Here is a 25,940-nt window from a genome sequence, read left to right on the forward strand (position 1 = left end):
TGATATAGGTGCATATCTTAACAGAACTCTGTAGATCTTAGAATTACTTCAAAGAGATCTAAGATAAATTATTTTTGTCTTTTCACTAAAATTTTTTCTTAGCCTCTTTATTTCCTCCCCCATGATAGAGAGGAAATAGAGAAGAGGGGCTGGGGGGTATACTTCCCTTCTACAGCCTTTGAGAAGGGGGGCTGGGGGCCTTCCTTCCCCCCACTCATTTCATAAAACTCAGCTGAACTGATTTTAAGAAAACCTGCATGATAATTTTAATAACCTTTAAAGAACTTATAAGTAATATACTTTTTAAAATATTTAAACAATACAAAATAGATGATTGAAGAAAAAGTTAATAGTTTCTCCATTTTTTCCTTATTTAGTCTCTTGAGGGAACCAGTATTTAATTCTGGTGTGGATCCTTCCATGTCCTTTTTGTTTATGCAGAAATATGTATACACAGTTTAAAATTTTTTTCAAAAATGGGATATTTTATGCATAATTCATTCTCCCAAATCAGAAAAGTCACTTTTTTTTTTTTTTATTGTTAGAGATGTTAGCAAAGCACACTTGGCAGCAGCGTATGAGTGCCTCTTTCTCCTTGTATTTGTCATTATTTAAAAGTTTTTCTGCCTGATAAGTAAATATTGATAGTTGGTATTTTTCTTTAATTTGAACAACAGATATTTATATTGTTGAGATTAGGATTTAATTGCTGAGTTTATGGTTTTTCTGATACTCTCAAGACGTAATTGCTGTGGTAGAGTGAACTTAGTTTTAAGGAAAAAAAGATTTTTTGTATAGAATACTGTTAATTTAGAATTCTTACTTAAAATATGGATAGGTTCAGTAAAAATCCTATATCTCTGTATAGACTGTCTGATTTTCTGAATGTGTATGAGTATGGGACATTTTTCATATGAATAAATAAGACTTAAAAATCACGTGTCCATCTGTATATAAAAGTGGGTGGGGCAAAAGTAGATATGCAGTTGTTTGTATGGAAAAAAACAATAATAACACAAGAATGAACTTTGTGTTTTGTGTACTCACAACTATAAACCTGCTTTTGCCCCACCCTGTGTATTCTCCTGTTCATCTTTCTATTAGTTTATGTTAGTGTGTAGCATGAAGTGTGAATCCATCTTTTCACACTTTTATTAAATTTATTGGGGTGACATTGGTTACTAGGGTCGTATAGGTTTTAAGTATACATTTCTATGATACATGATCTGTATGTTGCATTGTGTGCTCACTACCCAAAGTCAGACCATCTTCTGTCACCATATATTAGGCTCCCGCCACCCCCCACCACCTCCTGTTCATATTAAGAGTCCTATTTTGAGGGCACATTGGCTTTGAATATTACAGGGGGGAAATATTTAGTAATATTGCTTTGTCTTTGATCTATGTGATTATATTTTAATGGAGCATACAGCATTACCTTTTTAGTTTTAGGAATAGTATAATAAAGTATGGCATTAATTTATTATTGCATTGTTATTTGTGAAGATCCTCAAGATGAAAATAAAATTGGAATAGATGGTATACAACAGTTCTGTGATGACCTGGCCCTCGATCCAGCCAGCATTAGTGTGTTGATCATTGCGTGGAAGTTCAGAGCAGCAACACAGTGCGAGTTCTCCAAGCAAGAGTTCATGGATGGCATGACAGAGTTAGTGTGAGTACATAATTATCAAAGGAAATTAAGGTTCATTACTATGAGAATTACTATGGAAATGAATTATGGTATGAGTTTTTTAATGTAAACATAAATTTGTCAGCCCACAAACATTGTTATAACAGAAATGGGCTAATATGCTAATTCCTTCCCATGTTATCCAATTTTCTGGGTTTGTCAAGTTACCTGTACAGTTAGTACAGCCTATTCCATTTGCATTGTACTTATATTAAAATAAATTATTTTAATTACTAATAAAATTACTAATATTTAACATGATATTGAAATGAGCAAGTTTTAAGGTATTTCATAATGTGAGGCTGCAAATTCTGAATTTATGAACAGCTCTTAGAATTTAAAATTTTAGAAGTTACTAATCACTTTTTGTTCAGTTTATCTTGATATCTGATTAGCTTAAATGACTTGGGATAAATAAATTGAAAAGTCATGGGTAGAGGTTTTACTTATGGCCTCTAGTTGTCTGTATTTAATGAGGCTGCAAAAATACTCAGTCTATGGATAGGTAACAGGCTGTCCTTTGTTTTTAGCGGATGACTATTAGATAATAATAGCTAACATTTGTTGAACATTTTTTTATTTCAGGAACTGTGCTAAGTAAGAACTTCACCTACCTCTTCACAATAACTGTGTATGAGAAGTATTTATATCCCCATTTTAGAGATGAGGAAACTGAGGTACAGAGAACTAGAGTTAGGTAGTATTAGAGTCAGGATTTGAACCCAGGCATTCTGACCTTGAGCCTGAGGTGCACTGTAATCAATCAGGGTCCAGAAAAGACACAAAAATATATCAGTGCTTTGAATAGGTTAAATTTAAAATATTGTGTTATGTAAAAGGAGCAAAAGAAAGCTTTGAGGTGTAACAGAGGTTGCAGTTGTAAGAAACTGCCACCACCCCTGGAACTGAGGGAAATGAATAAGCAAGGAACCTAGACACTTAAGAGATTCCCACAGGGATCTCAGAGGAGAGGGCATGGCTGCCGCAGAACACAAAGCCTGTGATGCCTGCCTTGTCTGCCACTCTGATGAAGAAAAAAACTGGCTAGAGGCCACTTACTGTGGGGCCATGTGAGCTGCCACCATTGGTAAACACTGCTGGGACCTTCCCGCACACTGAAACCCTTGCTCTGCAGAAAACAGACTGGGATAAGAAAGGTTCCTTCCCTCTTCCAGCCTTTCATTGCCCTCTGTTGGTAGAACCTCACAGTGAGCCAACTGGCAAGAAAAAGAAAATCTCACAATTTATAGTCCTCTACAGATAGTCACAATTTAGGGCAAAGAAGAGTGGGTTTAAAGTTGAGAGGTAATAAATTAATAACTGGCCTAGACACTGTGTTCCACAGCCAAAGCTAGCCCCATCCTGAACTTGCAATTTTCTATGCTAAGACAGATGTTATTAAAACGCACTTTTTTTCTTTTGAAACTGAATTTATGTACAATATGATGAACTTCCAAATCAAAATTTTAATTTACAAATAATGATCTGGGAGGCATTATAAAGAACATAGAAGGAAAATAAAAGCAAAAAGATCAGAAGAAACAGTGGAGTGATTGCTTTTGTAGACTCTATAAGAAATAGAATATTTCTACCTTAAGGCTGTTATATGGAAAATAAGACTAGTACTTGACCCTTTCAACTCCTTAGAAGTTGAATGCTTTGCAAAAAATAGAAAGAGCTTACTGTGGATTCTGACTTCAGTTGGAAATGGTAGGGCGCTCAGCAGATACTTACACTTTATATATAACAAAAAGTAACTGTTCAAGAAAAGTGCATTCTCACCGAAGTAAGAAATTATGCTTTCAGTTAGTTTGGAAGCTAGACATGTGATTTGTTAGCATCAAAGGAGTATCTACTACAGTTTAAACTGGTGATTGTTGTTGATTAGTATACATTCTCATCTGTTCACAACAGCTGACTTCTACATTTCAGGTGTGTTAATAGTCCAGTGAGTTATGTAATTAAAAGTAATGACCCATTTCTTTTAAAAATAGTAATTATTTCTAACATTTAATCACTCCAGACCTTTTCTTCCTCTAACTAAACCCATACTCATTTATATAATGTAAAAAGAATGACAGCTGTCTGATTTTTAAAAAGTTCTATGAAATAAAGATAAGCTATCATAGGAATAAGTTAAGTCCTTAATTTATAGTGAAAAAGTTTTATCTTTTATAAACTTAATTTTACAATGTAGATGTGACAGCATAGAAAAACTAAAGGCCCAGATACCCAAGATGGAACAAGAATTGAAAGAACCAGGACGATTTAAGGATTTTTACCAGTTTACTTTTAATTTTGCAAAGAATCCAGGACAAAAAGGATTAGGTAAGAATTTTTAAAAATTATATTTGGGGTTTCAAATACATTGACAGTGTCACTTTTGTTTTGTAATAGAAAGTTATGTGTTTTGAGCAAAAAATATGAAAATACCAGTTCCTGAAAAGCAATGAGAAACAGTGAACTTCTGGTTACTCGAAAAATACTGAGCACATTCAGAAATAGGGTTGGTTGCCCTGGATATCACATGTGAACCACTGATTTTTTTTTTTTTAAAGAACTGTACAGAAAATAAATACTTGTTAAAATTCCCCTGACATATGTATGTCCATTTGTTTATTTCCCAGAAGATATTATAGGGTCTTAGGATCATAAGTTATTTCACTATGGATCTGTAGAATAGCTTTATAGGATTTGTAAATCATAAAATGATTTATTTGGAAACCATAAGAAAGAATTTTAAAAAAGATGATTATCATTCATAATCTTAACCTGAAAGAACTACTGTTAACAATTTAGATTAATCTATACTGTATGTAATATCCTTACATTTGGGGATGGCAGAGAGAATATGGAACTAAAAGCTACAGTATAATTTACATTTACCCAGAAAGATTGGACAGTAGCAGATAATATAAAATAACATGTGTGAGGGTTTTAGATAAAAGTGGAAATGAGTAAAAGCTGGAATGGTTGGGGCATGCTTCCTGGGAAGATGGGATGTGACTAAAGGGTTTGCTTTGGCTGGGCAAGGGAAGATTGAAGGTGTTCAAGTGAGAGGGTAGTTATAAATGAAGGTCTGAAACTTGAGAAATAAACTTGACTTTGTGGAAGCCAGAAAATGTTGACTTGATTTTAGTGGTTGTTTGGCGATTAAATTGGTGAAACACATTAAGGCTCAGTAACCACAGGCTTCTTTTAAAAACAGGACAGAAAGGTTTAAATTAGAATTTGTGGGCAATGGGGAGGCACTGAAGATTTTGATGATGGCAGTAACTTGCATTTAACATGAGCTTTCAGTATGCCTGGCAATGTGCTAAGGACTTTACATACACTGCCACATTTAATGTTTAACAACTTCATGAAGTTATTATTTCATTCAGTAATTCACTACTTGCACTGTCCCAGGTTCATAATAAAAGAGCACTAGCCATTTTGTATCCTTACTTTGCAGATAAGAATACTGAGACACAGGTAGGTTAAATAAGTTACCCATTGATTGAAGTGAGTTTGTTTTTTTTATTTTGAAAATACAGTAGTTGCAGAGGCTATTAGGAGTCTTTTGTACTAATTCTTCTTTATATTTTAGATTGGAGCGGGGGAAAGCATTGAGAAAAAGATATGTGGATAGGGATTAGACCGAGCAAGTGATTGAACATTAGTGAGGAAGGGATGAATGTAGAACGTTTGTATGGAAGAATTGGCCTGAAGAGTGACCAGCCTGAAACTGGTTTATAAAATATCTGTAAAGCAAAATTCTAAACAGCGAAGCCTCATCTCCAACTGATTCTTCAGTCTAGGTTGGATATTCTTACAGAAAAATTTCTCATTTTGCAGATAAAATAAGCTAGTATACTATACCTAGGGTTGGTTTCTCGATCTTATATCTGTGGCCACCAGTTAACTGGGCTATTTTTTCTAGTCTTCTTTTGCTTGCCACACGTAAAAACCAATTAAAGTGTTTAATTTATATGTATATACTAAGATAATTATTTTTGTTATGTTTAGAAATATAACACATTATTTTGGTAAGATTAAACAAAATGTGAATATCAATGATGATTTAAAGGGGATGAATCTATTTCTTTTCTTTTTTTTTTTTTTTTTAATATATTTTATTGATTTTTTTACAGAGAGGAAGGGAGAGGGATAGAGTTAGAAACATTGACGAGAGAGAAACAACGATCAGCTGCCTCCTGCACACCTCCTACTGGGGATGTGCCCGCAACCAAGGTACATGCCCTTGACCGGAATCGAACCTGGGACCCTTCAGTCCGCAGGCTGATGCTCTATCCACTGAGCCAAACCGGTTTGGGCAATGAATCTATTTCTTACTTATATCCCCTAGCCCTTACTGAAGTACAAAATAAATAATATTTTTGGGTGAATATGTAGTTTTGATATTGAATCTTAGTTTTTATTATATGATGAAAATAAAGCAAAACAACTCTTTTAGCTATTGGATATGTTAATATGATGGTAAATTGGATTTTTAGATTACAGACAAAATTGAGAAAAAGATTATGCAGAAGAATTAAGTTTAAAAATTATGTTTATTCTTTTATCTAGTAGGTATTGAGCTTAAGAAAAATAGTATAGTGTTTTTTGTTTTGCAAGATGAAAAGAGTGCTGAAGATTAGTTATACAACAGTGTGAATGTACCTAACACTACTGAATTGCACACTTAAAAATGTTTAAGATGATACATTTCATGTTATGTATGTTTAACCACAATTTTCAAATTTGTTTTTAAGCTCCTCCAAGCCATAGAATGTACAACAGAGTGAGCCCTAATGTAAAATACGGTATTTAGCTAATAATATATCTATATTGGCTTATCAATTACAAGATGCTAAAAATACTGGAAATGAGGGGAAGGGAGAGAGAGGTTTTGGGGAACTCTCTGTACTTTTCCCTCAATTTTTCCCATAAACTTGAAATTAAAACTAAAATTGTCCTAATTAAAAAAAGAAAACTGTAATAAAAGTAAGTCATAGTTTCTCTTTCTGTTTTGCAATGGTGTTGGATGTCAGGAAATGTAATGACTTGTTTAGTTGAAGAACTTGATTAAAAAGAAAACAGTTTTCTTGACAGCCTTTCCAAGGGTTTTCAGGGCTCATATATTGAAGTGTATTTGGCAGAGAGTAATTAGAAAATCATAGGAGAGGAAGTGAGGTCCAAAACAAATTGGCAAAGACTAACAGTGACAGCACTGTGGTTTATTCATATACTACAGGCCCGGTACACCAAATTCATGAACTGGGGGTGTCCCTCAGCCCGCCTGGGCCCTCTCACAGTTCGGGACTCCTCGCTCCTTACCGCCTGCCTGCTCGCCACTCCTTACCACTCGGCTCGCTGCTCCTTAGCGCTGCTGCAGAGGCAGGAGAGGCTCCTGCCACTGCTCTGCACTTGCCAGCTGTGAGCCCTGTGGGAGCACACTGACCACCAGGGGGCAGCTCCTGCATTGAGCATCTGCTCCCTGGTGGTCAGTGCACATCATAGCGACTGGTTGTTCTGCTGTAACAGTCACTTAGGCTTTTATTATATAGCAGGGGTCCTCAAACTACGGCCCGAGGGCCACATGCAAATACAAATATTGTATTTGTTCCCATTTTGTTTTTTTACTTCAAAATAAGATATGTGCAGTGTGCATAGGAATTTGTTCATAGTTTTTTTTTTAAACTATAGTCCGGCCCTCCAACGGTCTGAGGGACAGTGAACTGGCCCCCTGTTTAAAAAGTTTGAGGACCCCTGTTATATAGACTAGAGCAGCCGTGGGCAAACTACGGCCCGCGGGCCAGATCCAGCCCGTTTGAAATGAATAAAACTAAAAAAAAAAAGACTGTACCCTTTTATGTAATGATGTTTACTTTGAATTTATATTAGTTTACACAAACACTCCATCCATGCTTTTGTTCCGGCCCTCCGGTCCAGTTTAAGAACCCATTGTGGCCCTCGAGGCAAAAAGTTTGCCCACCCCTGGACTAGAGGCCCAGTGCACGAATTCATGCATGGGTGGGGTTTGACCGGCCCGCCCCGATTGGGGCTGATCGGGCCAGGCTGGCTGGGGCGAGGAGCCGCGGGCAGTTGGCGGGCCAGCCCTGCCCCTGATTGGGGTAGGGGGGACTGATTGGGGGCAGGGTCACCTGGGGGAGGGGCTGCAGGTGGTTGGCTGTCCCCACCCCCTGGTTGAACTCCTAGTCGAGGGGACAATTTGTATATTAGCCTTTTATTATATAGGACTAGAGGCCCAGTGCACAAAAATTTGTGCACTCGGCGGGGGGGGGGGGTCCCCCAGCCTGGCCTGTGCCCTCTCACAGTCTGGGACCCCTCGGGAGATAACGACCTGCGGGCTTAGGCCTGCTCCAGGGTGGCAGAGGGCAGGCCCAATCCCTAGGTGCAGCCCCTGGTCAGGCTCAGAGCAGGGCCGATTGGGGAGTTGGGGTGCCGCCCTGTCATGCATAGAGCAGGGCGGATTGGGAGGTTGCAGTGCCACCCTCAGTCACGCTCAGGGTAGACTGATTGGAGGGTTGGGGCACCGCCCCCTGTCACACTCAAGGCAGGGTTGATGGGGAGGTTGCGGTGCCACCCCCGTTACGCACAGAGCAGGGCCGGTCAGGGGGTTGGGGCACTGGCCCCTGTCACTCACAGAGCAGGGCCAATCAGGGGGTTGGGGCGCTGCCCCCTGTCACTAACAGAGCAGGGTCCATCAGGGGGGTTGGGGCACTGCCCCCTGTCACTCACAGAGCAGGGCCCATCAGGGGGTTGGGGAGCTCCCCCTGTCATGCACAGAGCAGGGCCGATCAGGGGGTTGAGGAGCTCCCCCCTGTAACTCACAGAGTAGGGCCGATAGGGGAGTTGGGGCACCGCCCCCTGTCACACACGGAGCAGGGCGGATCAAGGGGTTGGGGCGCTGCACCCTGTCACACTCAGGGCAGGGCCAATGGGGAGGTTATGGCTCTACCCTGTCACACACAGAGCAAGGCCCGTGGAGGGGGGTTGGGGCACCACCCTCTATCACCCACAGAACAGGGCCGATCAGGGGGTTGGGGCGCCGCCACTGTCACACTCAGGGCAGGGCCGATGGAGAGGTTATGGCTCTACCCTGTCACACACAGAGCAGGGCCCGTGGGGGGGGGGCGGTTCGGGCGCCTCACCCTGTCACACACAGAGCAGGGCCGATCAGGGGGTTGGTGCGCTGCACCCTGTCACACACAGAGCCGCAGGGCAATCGGGGGATTGGGGAGCTCCCCCCCATCAGGCACAGAGCAGGGCCCGTGGGGGGGGGGCAGTGTTGGGGCGCCGCACCCTGTCACACACAGAGCAGGGCCGATCAGGGGGTTGGTGCACTGCACCCTGTCACACACAGAGCCACAGGGCAATCGGGGGATTGGGGAGCTCCCCCCCATCAGGCACAGAGCAGGGCTGATCAGGGGGTTTGGGCGCTGCCCCCTGTCATGCTGATCCCGGTGCCGGGAGCCTCGCTGCTCCGCTGATCCCGGTGCCGGGAGGCATATTACCCTTTTACTATATAGGATAGAGGCCTGGTGCACGGGTGGGGGCCGGCTGGTTTGCCCTGAAGGGTGTCCTGGATCAGGGTGGGGGTCCCCACTGGGGTGCCTGGCCAGGCTGGCTGAGGGGCTGAGGGCTGTTTTCCCGCTGGCAGTTGACTAAAAGCTCCCAACCGCTCCTTGTTTTCTTTTTTTTTTTTTTTTTTAATTCTGGGCCAGCTTTAGCTCTGAGGCCTCGCTGCTGAAAACATGGATACAATGTTGCGGTCCGGGGCTGACTGAAAGCCGGTTTTGTTTAGCTTCTTATTTGCAACATAGTAATAGTTGCTTAGAGTTGCGGTTGAGGGTCCGGCAAGTGAGGCGGGGAACGTTGGAGTCTGCAGTCCCTGGAGGAAGCAAGCCTCCCTGCTCGCTTCAGTGCATGGCTGCCGGCCGCCATCTTGGCTGACAGTTAATTTGCATAAGGATACGCTGATTAGCCAATGGGAAGGGTAGCGGTCGTACGCCAATTACCATGTTTCTCTTTTATTAGTGTAGATTATTATATAGGATAGCTGTGCTAGTGATAGTAAGAGCTGGTGTTTCATTTTTTGTCATTGTCTATAACCTTATTTCTTATTACAGTAGGATGGGGTGCTTCCTTTATCACCATCTGCTTCAGTCACCTACAATTTCTGATAGTCTTCTGAATCTTAAATTTTTGAAAGGGACTTCATAAGTTCTCTATTAGATCTAAAGTAGCATCCGTACCTGATGTTCATTTAGCTTTTACTTTTGAACATACGGAAAGTGGGCATTTTGTTTTAGGAAGTGGTCCATTCTCTTCACTGGATACGCTTATCACACAGTTCTTCCTTACAAGCTAACATCTTTGTCTTTATAGCTTCCATCATTGCTCTTATTTGTCCTCTACACACAGAGGAAGTCTAACCTTAAAAGGTCACTATCACCCTTCTCCTTTGTTCCAGGTCAGTATCCCAATTATTTTAACTATTCATTTGAGGAGACCTTTATTATTCCTGTTACTGTCCCTTGTAGACACATTTCTAGTCTTTCAGTTTCTTTCAGAATAGAGCTCTTGAAGCTGAACATAATTCTTCAGACCGAGGCTGTTTAATGTAGAACACCGTGAGTCTGTTATTTCTTGTGGGACTGATTGTTTATTTGGTCAAAAATGACATTTGTTCTTTAGCGACCCTGTCATTTTGAGGACCATCCTGAACTTTAGACTAAAGTCTGTAGGTTATTTTCTTGTAAACTGTGGTTTTCAGGTAGAATCCTACACCTGTTAAATGATTAAAAAGTTTTTATTTTTTTTATTTTATTTTTTATTGAGATCTTTTGCTCATCATGTTTGCCAAGTGTTTTATTTTTTTATTTATTTTTATATATATATATATTTTTTAATTCTTTTTTTAAAAATATTATAATAAGTATTACAAAGGGTATTACATATGTGTCCTCTCCCCCCCCCCCCCCGCCCTTGATTAAAAAGTTTTTAACATTGTTAAACATTTACTTTAATATTTAGGAATAATTTTATTGATTGTTTTTGAAGTGTATTTTCATCTATAAAACCCTCTTTGGCTCTTGTAACAACCCTTTCTGCTAAGTAAAAAAGAAACCTGTTATCCTTTTTTCATGATGAGGAAAATCACGTTAGAGAGGCTGAGTTATTAAAAGCCCATAACTTTAGAGTTATGTGAGAACTGCGATTCAACCTCAGATCTGACTGCAATTTTTGCATTTTTAAAATTACACTGTGTTGTGCTAACTGTAGATATTTCTAAGTAAATGAAAACATTTTGAATAGGATTTTTAATCACTATTCTGTCCTCCCTAGTGAGTTGGCAACATTTTGTTTCCTGTAGGGACAGTGTTTGGATCCAATCTTAATTCATTTTCATGTTCATCTGGCACTCAGTTGATCATCTTTTATGAAATCCCACATTGGCCTTTTGATTCTACTTGAAAGAATGGCACAGGGATTACCTCTGTTTGCGTTTTTTTAAAAAAATATATTTTATTGATTTTTTACAGAGAGGAAGGGAGAGGGATAGAGAGTTAGAAACATCAGTGAGAGAGAAACATCAATCAGCTGCCTCCTGCACACCTCCTACTGGGGATGTGCCCACAACCCAGGTACATGCCCTTGACAGGAATCGAACCTGGGACCTTTCAGTCTGCAGGCGGACGCTTCATCCACTGAGCCAAACTGGCTAGGGCTCTGTTTGCATTTTTAATTTTACTATAAGGGCTTGTCTCTTTTTCTCTGCATTTTCCTTCTATTCTAACTGCTTTTATTTCTTTTTATCTTATTATTGAATTTGTTCTTTTCAATACTGCTTTAGAATCCATAATAATACATTTTTAAAATTATTTTTAAAAAAGTAATAGTAAGGAACTCATTATTTACCACGCCCCATTTTAAATGTTTTATATGTATTAACTCATTTAATCCTTAACAACAACCTGTGGGAGTACATACAATTATTTTAAACTGAATTAGAGACGTGAATTCAGTTGTCCAAGATCATTAACTAGTGCTAGAGTTGAAATTTAAGAGGCTGAAACTATGTTAAAGCACTTCTCTCTAGTTAGGCTATTCTCTCTGTCACTCAAACATTTCTGTCTAAAGACACTTTTTCTTGTGCTTGTGGCAGTTAACATTTTATCTCTGTTCAACTTAATTTTATCCCTGTTTCAACTCTTAATTTTAACTTCTTTTTGAGTATTCCTTTTTCATTCAACATTTATTGACTGCTTAACTCTGAGAGCATGGTGTCAGGAGCATCTTAAGTCTTCTGTTTGGGTGAGTTTGCAAAGTCTCTCAAAGATTGAATTACACAGTTTCAAGGACAAAAGAAAAAGAAGTCATCTCTAATATGGAAAGAGATGGAGCACCTTTGAGAGTTAAACTGCTAGTAAGTTCATTTGACTAGAGATGTAGATCTTATCTGAAGGCAATAGAAACTGAAATCATTGTAAACATCCTATATAATAAAAGCCTACTATGCAAATTGTCCCCTCTGGAGTTCGACTGCTTGCTATGATGTGCACTGACCACCAGGGGCAATGCAGAACATGGTGGGCTTCAGCAACATGGTGCTGGCAGCGGGTGACAGTGGAGGTGCTGCCAGCCCGATGGGCTCTGATGAGAGCAGGACCGTGGCAGGATGGTGGAGCAGGTGAGCAGGTGGCACCAGGCCATGGCGGGGTGCCAAGTGGGGCTTTGGGGCTCTGAGGCTGGGGGCTTGAGCTGGGGCTGCGAGCCTGGGGACGGGAGCTGGGGTCTGATTCCTGCAGGCCACCCTGAGGGACCCCACCTGTGCACAAATTTGTGCACCAGGCCTCTAGTTTTTCAATAAAAATTTTTGAGCTGTTTTAGGCTTACAGCAAAATTGAGCAGAAAGTACAGAGATTTCCCATATACCCCCTTTCACACATGCTTAGCTTCTCCCATTATTAACCCTCCCTCCTCCACCCCCAAGCATTATCACCCAAAGTTCAAGTTTACATTAAGGTTCATTCTTGGTGAATGTCCTGGGGTTTGGACAAATATGTAATGACTTATATCCACCATTATAGCATCATGCCCTAAAAATCCTCTCTGCTCTGCCTACTCATCCTGTCCTCCATCCTAATCTCTGGCAACCACTGATCTTTTTACTGTCTCCATAGCTTGCCTTTTCCAGAATGTCATACAGTTGGAATTATACAGTATGTAGCCTTTTCAGGTTGACTTCTTTCACTTAGTAATATTAATATGTATTTTCCTCCATGTCTTTTCATGGCTTAATAGCTCATTTTATGTTAGCACTGAATAATATTCCTTCATCTGGATGTACCACAGTCAATATATCTGTTCACCTTCTAAAGGACATCTTGGTTGCCTCCAAGTTTTGGCAGGAATAAAGCTATTGTAAACATCTGCGGGCAGGTGTTTGTGTAGACATAAGTTTTCACTTTGTTTGGGTAGATACCACAGAGTGTGATTGCTGGATCTTATGGTAAGCATATATTTAGTTTTATAAGAAACTGCCAAACTGTCTTCCAAAGTGGCTGTACCATTTTGCATTCCCATCAGCAATGAATGAGAGTTCCTGTTTCTCCAAACCTTTGCCAGCATTTGGTGTTATCAGTGTTTGGGAGTTTGGCCATTCCAAAAGGTGTGTAGTGGTATCTTGTTGTTTTAATCATTGAAGAATTTAACATGGAAGTGACACCAAATTAATATGCCTGAAAGCTTCATTTGAAAGCACTGTTGATGCTTTAAAAGGAGTAAGGGCAGAACTAGAGGGAGAGACTGGTTATGAAGCTGTTGCAGTGATTTAGCTAGACATGAAGATGACCCTAGTATAGGCCTTGCCAGTGGAGATGGAGAAGTTAGAATAAGAGAGCTTCAATTGGAAGTATGTAATGAAGAAGAGAGGGGTTTCCTACATTTCTCAACACACTTAAGGGCTATTTGGAAACGTGGGGGATGTCTATTGGGTGTCATAATGACTGAGGGTTTCTGCTGACATTAGGGGGATGCTAAATGTCCTACAGTACATAGGACAGTTCCTCAGAATGAGACGTTTCATTGAGAAACACTGTAGGGTGATGCTATTTATTAAGAGAAATGGAATAGCAGGTCTGTAGAGGTGAGATAATGAGTTAAGTCTGAGCCCTATTGAATTTGAGTTTTTTTGTGGCTAACCATTTGAAGATGTCCTTAGCCAGTGGTTCTCAACCTTCCTAATCCCGCGACCCTTTAATACAGTTCCTCATGTTGTGGTGACCCCCAACCATAAAATTATTTTCGTTGCTACTTCATAACTGTAATTTTGCTACTGTTATGAATCGTAATGTAAATATCTGATATGCTATATGTGTTTTCCGATGGTCATGACCCACAGGTTGAGAACTGCTGCTTAGGCAATTAGATATATGAATCTAGAAAAATAGAGATAGAAGTTTCAGATTTAGGAGTTATTAGTGTGAAAAAAGGTAAAGGTTTGAAAAATCTGAGGGAAGTAGAAATGGTTATTGCTGACAAAAAGTGTTAGAGAACACCGACATTTAATGGATGAATGGAGGAAGAGGAGCCTGTAAAAAGGAGTAAGAAGGCTAGAGAGGACAGAGGAAAGTCAGTAAGGTGCTACCATTAAAGCTGAAAGAAGTTCCATCTAGGAGGTGTGCTCTGTTCTGTCAGATATTGCAGAGGGCGAAGTAAATTAAGGACATAAAAGTGTTTACTTGGGAACCAAAAGGGTGTGGTAACCCTCCAGAGGTCACTTTTAGTGGAGTGAGTTGTAGAGGTAGAGACTGGTTTATACAATTAAATAGTGTGTGGGAGGTAAGGAAATGGGGTAATGACTGTAGATGACAAAAAGTTCTCTTTTACAACCTGAACTTTCAAACATCAGACATGTACACCTCTATTCTTGTCAGAGTCGGGGGTTAGGTATTAGCTGACAAATGGGCATTTATCGGTGTCTCATGTTTTGCAGTTATTTGAATATTTCATTGTTTCTCATTCTTATTTTGTTAAATTAGTTAAAAAGAAAAAATGTAACACTAATGAGTTTAGTTCTTATACATTTAATGCATTTGAAGTGCAGAAGAAAATTATTAAGCATATTAATAACAGCAGATCTTGTTCTGCTTGCTAATAACAGCAGTTTTACTTTTAACTGCACTTAAAGCTTGACAATTGGTTGGTAAAGAAAAGGACAAAATGAAAGAACCTGGAAGGAATTTTGGGTATAGAGCTTTACAGACTACAAAGATTAAAAAGGAATTGTGATGGGAATTGGTGGTGTCATATTTCTAGTTCTCTTAAAACATGGGGACCTGAGTTTGACTTTCAGACATGTTTTAGGAACACATTACGTATAACAGTAGGAGATTATCTGTGAAGGGAAGGAGAAGGAGCTTAGCTAGTAAGGTAATGAAAGACCCAAGAAATACTTTTTAAACATAGCTGATAACCTGAGGGGGAAAGCCAGAAGAAGGCAAAGTTGAAGATGTAGGAAGGGAGGAAAATTAAAAGACAATAGACAAGATTCCTTGAAGAGGCAGGGTGGTACTGGATCCAGAATAGTGGTGCTAGGGGCTTATCTTTGGATAGGAGGGAAAAACTCCATTGAGTTTAAAGGAAGGTAAGTACATTTGCACGTGGGACCATAGGAAGTGGCATTCATTCAGCAGTTTCTCAATAATTGCTGTGTGTTTCAGTTTGCCAGTTTGCGTATATGTAGTCCCTGTCCTTGAAGTGGTTGAGATCCTATGAAGATGGGATTTTTTTTCTCCTTATGGCCTTTTTATATTTTCCTTTAAGATGGGATGTGAGTCTTTTTGGAGTCCTTCCTAGTCTCTCATCATTCCCCAGATTATCAAGAGTGTTTTGGAGATAATATCTAAAAAGACTTTTAACACATTGCACACCAGTAGTTTTATTGCTAGCTTTACCCAGTGGCCAGATAAGTTTCTGTTGAACGAATACAAAAAACATTTTACAAAATATCATACTTTAAAAAGATATTAGCTTGTAAGAACATGTAATAAATAACTTCAAAATGCAATGGGTGTTTAATTTTAAGGCATGCCTTTAACATTTATGTAAAACACTGTGTAATAGGAAAACATGAGAATGCTCATGATCTGCCCGCATTGTGTTAAGTTACTTAGGATGAAATTTTTCCTGAGCTGGAAATGTAAATTTACTCATTAAAGCTTGGTACTTTAACTGCTTTAGTTCCTTGAAAGAAATGATGGGTCTTTCTCTCTGTCATATGACAGGAATACGTCTTTGTCATGTGGCAGTATTGCTTCTTTACCCTTTTCTGCTATAATCATAATTAAATGGGCATTATATAATTTCATCAAATTTTTAATTTTTAAATAAAAATTAATAGTCTCCTCGAGGACAGGATCAGAGAGCTAACATCTTGGAAAATTGGTTAGGATTGTATATAGAAATTCTTTGCATTACAACTGTAGGTGTAAGTCAGTGGTTCTCAACTAGGGGCAATTTTATCTCTCAGGGGACCTTTGACAATGTCTGGAGACATCTTTGGTGGTCACCACCAGGGATAGGATGGGGCTGATACTGTCATCTGGTGGTTAGAGACCAGGGATGCTGCTATTGCTACAATTCATGGGGCATCCCTCCACAACAAAAAATTATCTGGCTCAAAATGTCAAAAGTGCTGAGGTTGGGAAATACTGGTATGCATTAACATTTGAGTACTGATGAACTAGTCAGGCATGCTTATTACATTATCTAATTGAAACTTCAGATACACCCTTTGAGGTAAGTGGTATTCTTCTTGCCCCAATGGACTGTCCATTGGTGCCCAGGATACAAACCTTGGGCTTATTTCTTTCAGGGAATTTTAATATGTAAGTATTCAGAACACAAGGGTTAGTGTTTTCTTTTAGGTGTTTTTTTTTTTTTTCAAGTCTGTCTTTGGTCTCACCTGTTTTTTTTTGTTTTTAAGGACAAATATTCATGGCATTTGACATAATTTATTTTTAATATTACAGATCTAGAAATGGCCATTGCCTACTGGAATTTAGTGCTTAATGGAAGATTTAAATTCTTAGACTTATGGAATAAATTTTTGTTGGTAAGTTCATGTTTTCTGCAGTTCCTTGTTTTCTCTAAAAGTTTGTTTTGTTTGAAAATAAATATTTTAAAGCATGATTGACTCTTATCAGAGCATGTAATGAACATAGAATGAGAAATTTGATTAGTAAAATTTCTATACACAAATTGGTTTGCATTCTTGTATTTAGTATCATCTGGACTTAAAAAAAACCACCTTTTTAGTGATTTGGATTTTTTTCAAATAGGAACATCATAAACGATCCATACCAAAAGATACTTGGAATCTTCTTCTAGACTTCAGTACAATGATTGCAGATGACATGTCTAATTATGATGAGGAAGGTAATAAAAAGTTTTGCCCTTCCAGTTTTTTGTTTTTACCTGCCTTCTTTTATCATATACTTTTGAACTTCTTGTCTACTTCTGTTTTTCTTGGAGTTGGATTTCCCTCTTCTGAGCTTTTATTTGTGCTCTTCTAAATGTATGGAATGCCTTCATTTCTTTATCAATCTACAGTTTCTTTAAATATTAACTTAGTAATCATGTCTTCCAGAAAGGCATGAGTAATTTTCATTCATGTTTAGAGATTTTCAGTTTATTTTAGAAAACCTGTTCTCTTAGGAAAGTATTTTTATACTTATATGTGTATCTTTTATTTATTATGTGTTTGTCTTATCTCTGAACTTGGAATATTAAACTCCTTAAGTTTAGTGACTTTGTCTAATTTGAAATGTACTTCAGCTGCCTACTATAGTACTATTGGCATTCAATAAATATCCACTGATTAAATGCTTTTCTGTTATTTCTTCATGTAAAGATGATGATGCTACCATCTACTACCTGTTTATCTAGAAGTGGCAGTGATTTACATTGACTTCTTCATACATACCGAGTCCCCCCTTGAAAATTAGCTGGATCTGTTTTTGAGATTGTTGAACAGACAGAGGTGTTCTTTGAGAAATCTCCAGTGACCTTGGCCTCCTTGAAAGTGTCTTGGAGCCATTCATATAATCTAACCAGAGATGGTCTTTATTCTCTCTTTTCATTGTAATTTATAGTCTTCACTAAAAAGTAAGAAAAGCCTAGTCTTGAATATGAATGATAATTGTGCTGCTAGGCTTTACAGGAAACTGAAAACTTTCTGATTTAGAGGTTGGCATGTGAATGTATAGAGGCGTGCAGTTTAAAATTTTTTTAGTATTTATCATGAAAAGGATAGATTTGGATACTTGCTGTTAATTTTCTTAAGATTTTTTTGTAAGATTTCCAAAAAATGCCTGAAAATTTGTTTCCTCCTACCCACTGTTCTTTCAGCACTGGCAGCATGCCAGTATATTATGGTCATTCCTAGGTTGCCAGTTTTGACCAAATTACTGCAGTGGCCTGACTTCAGTGGCTTTCAGAAAACCATATTATTATTATTATTTTAAAAATATTTTTATTGATTTTAGGAAGGAAGAAAGGGTGAGGGGGAGAGAGAGAGATAGATGAGAGAGAATCATTGATCGGTTGCCTCCTGCATGCCCCACACTGGGGATGGAGCCCGAAACCTGGGCATGTTCCCTGACCAGGAATTGAACCATGACCTGGTTCATAGGTCGACACTCAACCACTGAGCCACTCTGGCCAGGCAAACCGTATTATTGATAGATTACCAGAAGAGTTACTCTTATCACTCGAAAAATGACCAAGTGTTAGAATAATAGAGCAGAGAGAATACAAGAAAACTTTACGTAGAAACTCTATAAAGCTTGAATTTTGAAAGTCCTATCAATGGGAATATTTATAATGATACTTTATTATGTGGAAGGTAAAATATAAAGGAACCTATTAAAATGTTAGTCTTATTCCTGCTTTTCTTTCTTTCCTTCCTCCCATATATTTTTCCCCCTAGGAGCATGGCCTGTTCTTATTGATGACTTTGTGGAATTTGCACGCCCTCAGATTGCTGGGACAAAAAGTACAACAGTGTAGCACTAAAGGAACCTTCTAGAATGTACATAGTCTGTACAATAAATACAACGGAAAATTGCACAGTCAATTTCTGCTGGCTGGACTGAACTGAAGATCAATCCTCCTAATTCAGACTGAGGGTTGAGACAAAACTTTAAGGATACATCTTGGACCATATCGTATTTCATTCTTCTAATGGTGGTTTGGGCTTGTCTTCTAGTCTGGGCCGCTCTAACCATTTATAATTCTACATTGTGGATTTCATCTTATATCTGTGGACCATCCTAGTTTATTCTCCCATAAGTCTTAGAAGCTTTATGGTGATTATTTTGAGGTTTCCATTCTTGCATAAAGCACAATGCTGTCTTCATCAGAAAACAGTTTGGCATAAGAATTAAACATGAACATCACAAACAATTTATAAAAACTTCTTAAATATATGCTTTGGGCTAGTTGCAAAGACTATGCTAATAGCACTTCCAATGAGAGTGATATATTTGAGTGTACCAGATCTGGAATGGTGTTTTGGTTTGGGGGATTTTTTTTTTTCCTGGAAAATCACATGTATTGTTGATGTGAGTAGAGAATCTGATGAAAAAAATGTCAAAATAACCAACGTGAAAATTTTTTAGGATAACTTCTTGTGCCTACCTGAAAAATTTATTGTGTTTCAGACCCTCGATTTCAAAAGGTCCCACAGACCTATTCTACTTATCTTACCTATGTTTATATATAGTTGTCCTACAGGGAGCTTTTATTTAGAAAATGTCTGCGTAATGTTAGATTCTACTGTCTACATTCTGCAGCACATAATTGGATTTCATTATGATTTTGAAATGCTTATATGCCTGTTGAATAAGTTAAACTATTTAATTTGTTTTGAATGTTTTAGATTGCTACACAATACAATATTCTAAATTTAGGCATGAGGGTTTATTTTATTTTTTTTAGCACACCATGGAACAAAAATGAAATTTTCTTAATTTATAAGAAGATAGTAGGAATTAAATTTTGAAAATGGTTGTGAATGAGCCATGATGTTCAATCCTCATAGGTACTGCTTTTTCAGACAAATAGTCCATTTTTGATGACCTTATTTTGTTGAAACTGCTTTAACTGCTAATCACTGTGGTTGCCAAATACTTCAGGAGCAAAGATTTTCCAGCAAGCATGCACTTGATGCAAAATACCAATCTGGCTTCTATTTTTGTAAATTATTCAGTCTCTTTACTGTTTTTGTTTCACTCAAATTTGATGTTTTCACGTCAAAGCAGAATTCTATCTTGTATGTATTATATTCATTACAAGATCTATGAACTGCTTTTATGCTGAAAATGCTGATTTTCCTGTTCACTTCCTAACACATGAAGGAGGATTTATTGCTTTTTAAAAGATTCCTGTAAGGTAGGTTAAAAAATGTAAAACTTCAAATGTTGGATGCCTATGGACTTTAACAGGAATAGGTTTTGCTTGGTGTATCCATGCACTCTCTAAGATCTAATGTTGAAATTATCAAAGGAATGTACTTCAGATTAGCAGTACGTTTTAGATGTGGAAATGATTTTAAGAACAATGACATATTAAGACCACTTTTTATTTACATAATTTTGAAGTTGACTAGGAAGGTTTCCCACAGATCTTATATTAATATTCCAATCATATTCTTCCAAAAGAAAAATTTGAAAATTTCTATTCAGGTTACTGGAATTGGTTATTTGAAAAAAAAAAAAAAAGAAAAAAGAAGAATCCTGCTGCTTCCCTTTCAAGTATATCCTGATTTCATATTTGTAAATATAAAGAGGAACTTCAATTATGAAAAAATTTAAAAGATATATGTATTATTTTTGTTTCCTGTCTTGAAGATTTTGAGTTATGGTATTGTTTTCAGATAGATTAATTCAAGTATGCGGTGTCTTGAAATGAGATCCCATTCGTTTTTTCCCCCTGTTATAAATTGTTTTTCATAAAAGTCTGATATTGGTTCATGGCCTAGTGCCTTGGGGTTTTACAGACTTTTCCTTTTAAATGTAAGACCTTTTCAACAAAATAGTATTTGTCATCAGTTTGGTACTAAACATTTATAATTACTGTGTAATTATAAACAAAAATACATAATCTTTGAATATAATTATGTAGCATAAAAGTTAAGGTTGTTCACTCTATGATGGCATCTTAGAATTAAACAATATTATTTCTAGGGCTGAAAAGAGAAGACTGATTTAATGTGGTATGATTACTCTGAGGATAAATGTCTGGTTACAGGGAATATTCTGTACTAAAAATGCTTACACGTATGGTTGTGTGTGTGTGCATGCATGTGAGTGCATGTCTGTGAGAAAGAGGTTGAAAGACGCATGCACGCACGCATGCACGCACTTGAATTGCTTTAATTCATTAGTGTTTCCATTTTCATTCTGGTAAACTCCCCATGCTGATTCTTTGTTTTAAACTGAACCACAGGTACAGTTTCCTCTTTGCCAAATGTCAAAACAGGTACACATTTTAAAATATAATGCTTTTAAAATACTAAAGTGTATAAAATTAGAAGTGCCCACATATAAAAATACTTGAGATCAAGATTATCTTCAGTGACTATCACCGACATATCTCTGTAAGTTCAATTGTGTTCCTTACAATCCCTGTCATATTACAACAGAGGCAATAAAAGCTTCAGTGAAATTGCCATGCCTAAATCTTTTCACACATTATTTCAGTGTAATATTTTTAAAGACTAAAATATACCTGAAACTTATCCAGGAAGAATAATTTCCCTGGAAAGAGCATTGTAATGGCAAGTTTTAGGGAGAAAAGACATGCCAAGTCTTGTTTACTACATTTAAAATGTTTACAGCTATACTGGGCTGCTTTATTTAATTAACAGTACTGTAGTTGTGTAATATGGCATTGTAAGTATGTGTTCTTCATTAGACTTTTTAAAAAAAGTTTTAATGAGAGAAAGTAAACTTAATAAAATACATGGGAAATCTTTTATATAATATCCTTACTGGGGAATTCTTATTTAAGCAAGGTATACTATTTTTTTCCTCAGAAAGACTTAAGTGAATGAAGTGTTCTATTTTTTATTTGAAGATAAGAAGTTTGAGTAGTTGTAGCTAGTTTAATGTGCACTTTGCTTAGATTTTTTAAAAAACATGTTACTATTAAGACTACGTATTGTAAACCTTCTGTAACTTTTACTTATGAATGACAGAAGAAAGTTAAACCTAATGAAATAATTTTGGAATAAAAAAAAAAGAAAGTGGTGCTGGGGAAATTTATTATAGTTCACAAAGTATGCCTTTGTAAACCTGAATCAACTTTTAGCAAGAATTAATTTATGTAGTTCTAAATGTTAATTTGTGTATATTTAATAGAAAATACTTATTTGGCACCTCAGCAGTTTTCTTTAAATGTTTATACTTTTAACAATATGATTTATATTGAATACATAGATGTTTTGATAAGATTTTATCAAATTTGGTAATGTAATGCTAAAATGTTTTTAAAATGTGAACTATTTAACATATATCTTAATAACTGAGGACACAATACCTGGATTGTGATTTCTACATAATGTGATAATTAGGGTTCAAATTATGGCTCATCATTTAATTGATTATAAACAAGTATATTTCTGAACTCTTGCCTCCATTTTTACAACCATATAGCAATAATTTCTATTTTTATTTTATAAAAATGTGAAGTTCTATATTACAATACCTTTACCTTTGATTTCTGAGGGGAAGGGGTTTATATTTGACAATTTAGATAAATTTGAAAATTCGTAATAGTACACGCTCCTTTCCCAGGTTTATCCTTACTATTTGTTGCCATTTTGGTTGAATACTTGGCTTGATTTGTATCTGATTCTGGAGGCAGATAATGCTGCTGTTTGTTTTTCTAATCTCAATACAGTTACATAAATGGTTTTACCAGAGCATTCTTGCCATCCTATTTTCTTAATGGCCTGTTGGATAATTGGCATTTCCTGCTGACCAGCTAATTTATATGACAACTTTCCACTGGGTTCAATGTTTTGTGTTAAAGTGGCTTTTGACTTTGGTTGACTTTTTTTTTTTTAATGTCATAAGGAGGGAAATTCTGATAAAAGATGCACAGCGTTTGTTGTAGTAGATGAAATTCCTGAAAGCAATGTCTTTATTTATGGAATTTTAAAGGCATATTATTTTGTAAATCATTATAATTATCTATTTTTAAAATTGAGATTATAAAACGTGTATTTTAATTTATATATCCAAGTTTTTCTTATGAGTTTTGCTTAAGTATGTTTTGTTTGTTTTGTATTTATGCTGTGCAGAAATCAATGTTGCTTGTCCTAGAACATTGGTTTTTAAGCCATACCTTAAGGCTGCTGTATTTCTTGAGGTTGGGCCATAGCAAGCAGGCTGGCTCTTCTTCCACTTCATCTGTAGCTTTTTACTTTAATCCTTGTAGAACTTGGCATTGCATATGAGATTTTTTGGGGGAGAGGGGAAAGTATTTGGTTAAATTTTTTTTAATGGCTGGCTTAGAGGGAAATCCTCTTCGACAGGTTTTTCAGTGGACTGGAAAGAGATGGAATCAAACTGAAATTAAAGCTGGCCTGGTCATAGAAGACAGCACTGCTCTGAAAAGAAGAATCAGATCATTTTAAAGCAAAAAATAATTTGAACCGAAATAATGAAAGCTTGATTTAAAATAATAAAAAAATTTGAGACTTATCAGAGGCAGCATGTGAGTAGCTTAATGACCAAATTTTTTTAAAAAAGGATAATGCTCATTTTATATTTATAATATATATATTAAAATTTTATTTCAGATTATGAAATATTCTAAGAAAATTAGTATCTAATGGAAAACTTGGGCACTAACAAATGGATGTTTCACTAAAAGGAATACTGTAGGGCATAAGATTAGGAGAAAACACAGTGGCTAAGAGAAAAGGCTAATGTAAGCTGCAGACAGTGATTTGTTAACATTACACATAGCTAAAAGTAATATTTTGCTCAGTAAGGTTTAGAGATGTGTGTACTTGGAATCCTTTAAAAATAGCATGTTTTGTTTTTAAACAAATGCTAATAATATTCTTAATCCTGATAATATATTCGTTGTACTGAAGTTACAATGAATAGGCTGTCAGCCAGAGCTTTAAAATAGTCATTCTTAAGAGTTTGTTGTACTGTACTTTAAAAATATAGCTTTATTGAAGTATAATTTATATGCCATAAAATTCACCCCCTGTAAGTATATGATTTAATTACAAATTTATAGACTGTACAGTCATCATCACAAACTAGTGTTAGAACATTTCCATCAGCCATAAAAGTTCCCCCATGCTCCTTTGCAGGTAATTACTGCTACTAGCTCCAGCCCTAGGCATCCACACTGATCTGTTTTTATAAATATTCCCTGTCTAGAAACTATATAAAAAAGAAATTCATACAATTTGATGTCTTTTGTATCTGGCTTCTTTCAGTTGGTCTATTTTTGAGGTTCATCCATGCTGTAGTATATACCTGTACTTAGTTCCTTTATATAGTGTTCCACGATATGCATAGTCCACATTTTGCTTATCCATTCACCAGTTGATGGACGTTGGATTGTTTACATTTTTGTTATGAATGGTATGAATGTTTATGTACATGTCTTTGTGTGGACATATGTTTTCATTTCTCTTAGGTAGATTCCTAGGAATGTAATTGTTATATTGGTTGGAAATTTATGTTTAACTTTCTAAAAACTATCCACCTGTCTTCCATGTGTCTGTTGGAAGTGCAATTTGGGTGAGTATGAGGTGGCCTGGGAGATTGCTATAAAATTATAATAGACATGTATTTACCTGAAGGTAGTATTTTCTGTAGCCAGTGGGGGTAGTTATACTCTTCCAGTGGCAGTTCTGGTCCTGGAGTGAACTCTGGTGAGATGAACTGCGTAGGTGAGGAGTAGTGCTGATGGCTGGTGCTTTGTGCTATTGTGTGTATCATGGTTGGTTGATACAGCTACTTAGCCTGTGACTGGTGGTATTATCTACACATTGACAAATAACTGCATGGATATGTCACACCCTCATTATTAAGTTTCCCAGAGCTCTTGCTCTGAGATGACTGGGAATTCTTAATAAAAATTTAGTTGGTAGTATTTAGTTGCTGCCAGCTTCCTCTCTTCTTACACACAGTGGACATTGCAGTAGTGCTTATAACTTTTAAATGGAAAATTTCAGACACACACAAAAGTAGAATGGTGTAATGAACCTACTTCAACATGATCAGTTCATGGCTAGTCTTGATTTATCTGCATGCCATCCATCTTCCCAATTGGATTTATTTTGAAGTAAGTCTTAGCAATTGCTATGTATGTCTAAAAGATAAAGACTCTTACATAAACCATAATACCATCAGTGTTAACATGTTCTTAGTAATTATCTGGTTAGTATTTAAGTTGTCTCTTTTTTTTCTCCAGTTCAAGTTAGGAGTCAAAGACAGTCCATACATTGCATGTATCTCTAATCTTTTAACCTATGGGTCCCCATACTTCCCACTCCTTGATTTGGAATTCATTTGTTTGAAAAAGCAGTGGTTGCTTTTTAAATTTTAAAATATGCAATTTATATTTAAGGTGACATTTGAGATCCCTAAAAATGTATTTTAGAAAATACTTTCACAATTAATGAAGTATAGTATAAAAAGCTATGGTAATTATATCAACAAATATACCACTAATTAAAAAGTATAATGGGACTTATATCCAAAATATTTAAAGAGCTTTTAACAATAAAAAGACAATTCAATTTACAAAGAACAAAAATTTGAAAAACATTTCTCAAAAAATGATACAAATGTCCAATAAGCATATGAAAAGATTCTCAACATAATTAGTAATTAGAGAAATGCAAATCAAAACTACAATGAAATATGATTTCATACCCATTGGGATTGTTAATTTAAAAAGCTAAGTATTGAGGATGTCGACAAATTGGAACATTGGTGGGACTGTAAACTGGTGCTACTGCATTGGAACGATTTGGCTATTTCTCAAAAAGTTAAAATTAGCATATGATCTAGCAATTCCAGTCTTGACAATCCTATATGATAAAAGGCTAATATGCAAATTGTCCCTTTGACCAGGGGGGCAGGGCCGGCCAACCAACTTGCCCATGGCCCCTCCCCCCAGCTGGCCCTTCCCCCAA

General features: G+C 37.0%; 1 protein-coding gene across 5 annotated transcripts in view; it reads left to right on the forward strand.

Annotated features, from left to right (window-relative positions):
* Positions 1-24,319, forward strand: part of DCUN1D1 (defective in cullin neddylation 1 domain containing 1) — a 36,803-nt gene extending 12,484 nt beyond the window's left edge. For 4 of the 5 annotated variants that reach the window (XM_070406729.1, XM_070406731.1, XM_070406732.1 and 1 more), the window contains 5 exons: positions 1,507-1,675; positions 3,891-4,021; positions 16,738-16,820; positions 17,047-17,143; positions 18,696-20,953. In XM_070406729.1, the coding sequence (XP_070262830.1) occupies positions 1,507-1,675; positions 3,891-4,021; positions 16,738-16,820; positions 17,047-17,143; positions 18,696-18,775 (560 nt within the window). In that variant the 3' untranslated portion in view covers positions 18,776-20,953. Of the gene's footprint in view, positions 1-1,506; positions 1,676-3,890; positions 4,022-16,737; positions 16,821-17,046; positions 17,144-18,695; positions 20,954-23,306 lie in introns of those variants that run through there. The other variant, XM_070406730.1, reaches the window with a different exon arrangement.
* Positions 24,320-25,940: the final 1,621 nt, after the last annotated feature.

Source organism: Myotis yumanensis, unplaced genomic scaffold, assembly GCF_028538775.1.
Source record: "Myotis yumanensis isolate MYYU_CA2020_CCGP unplaced genomic scaffold, mMyoYum1.0.hap1 SCAF_2, whole genome shotgun sequence".
Taxonomy (NCBI): Eukaryota; Metazoa; Chordata; class Mammalia; order Chiroptera; family Vespertilionidae; genus Myotis; species Myotis yumanensis.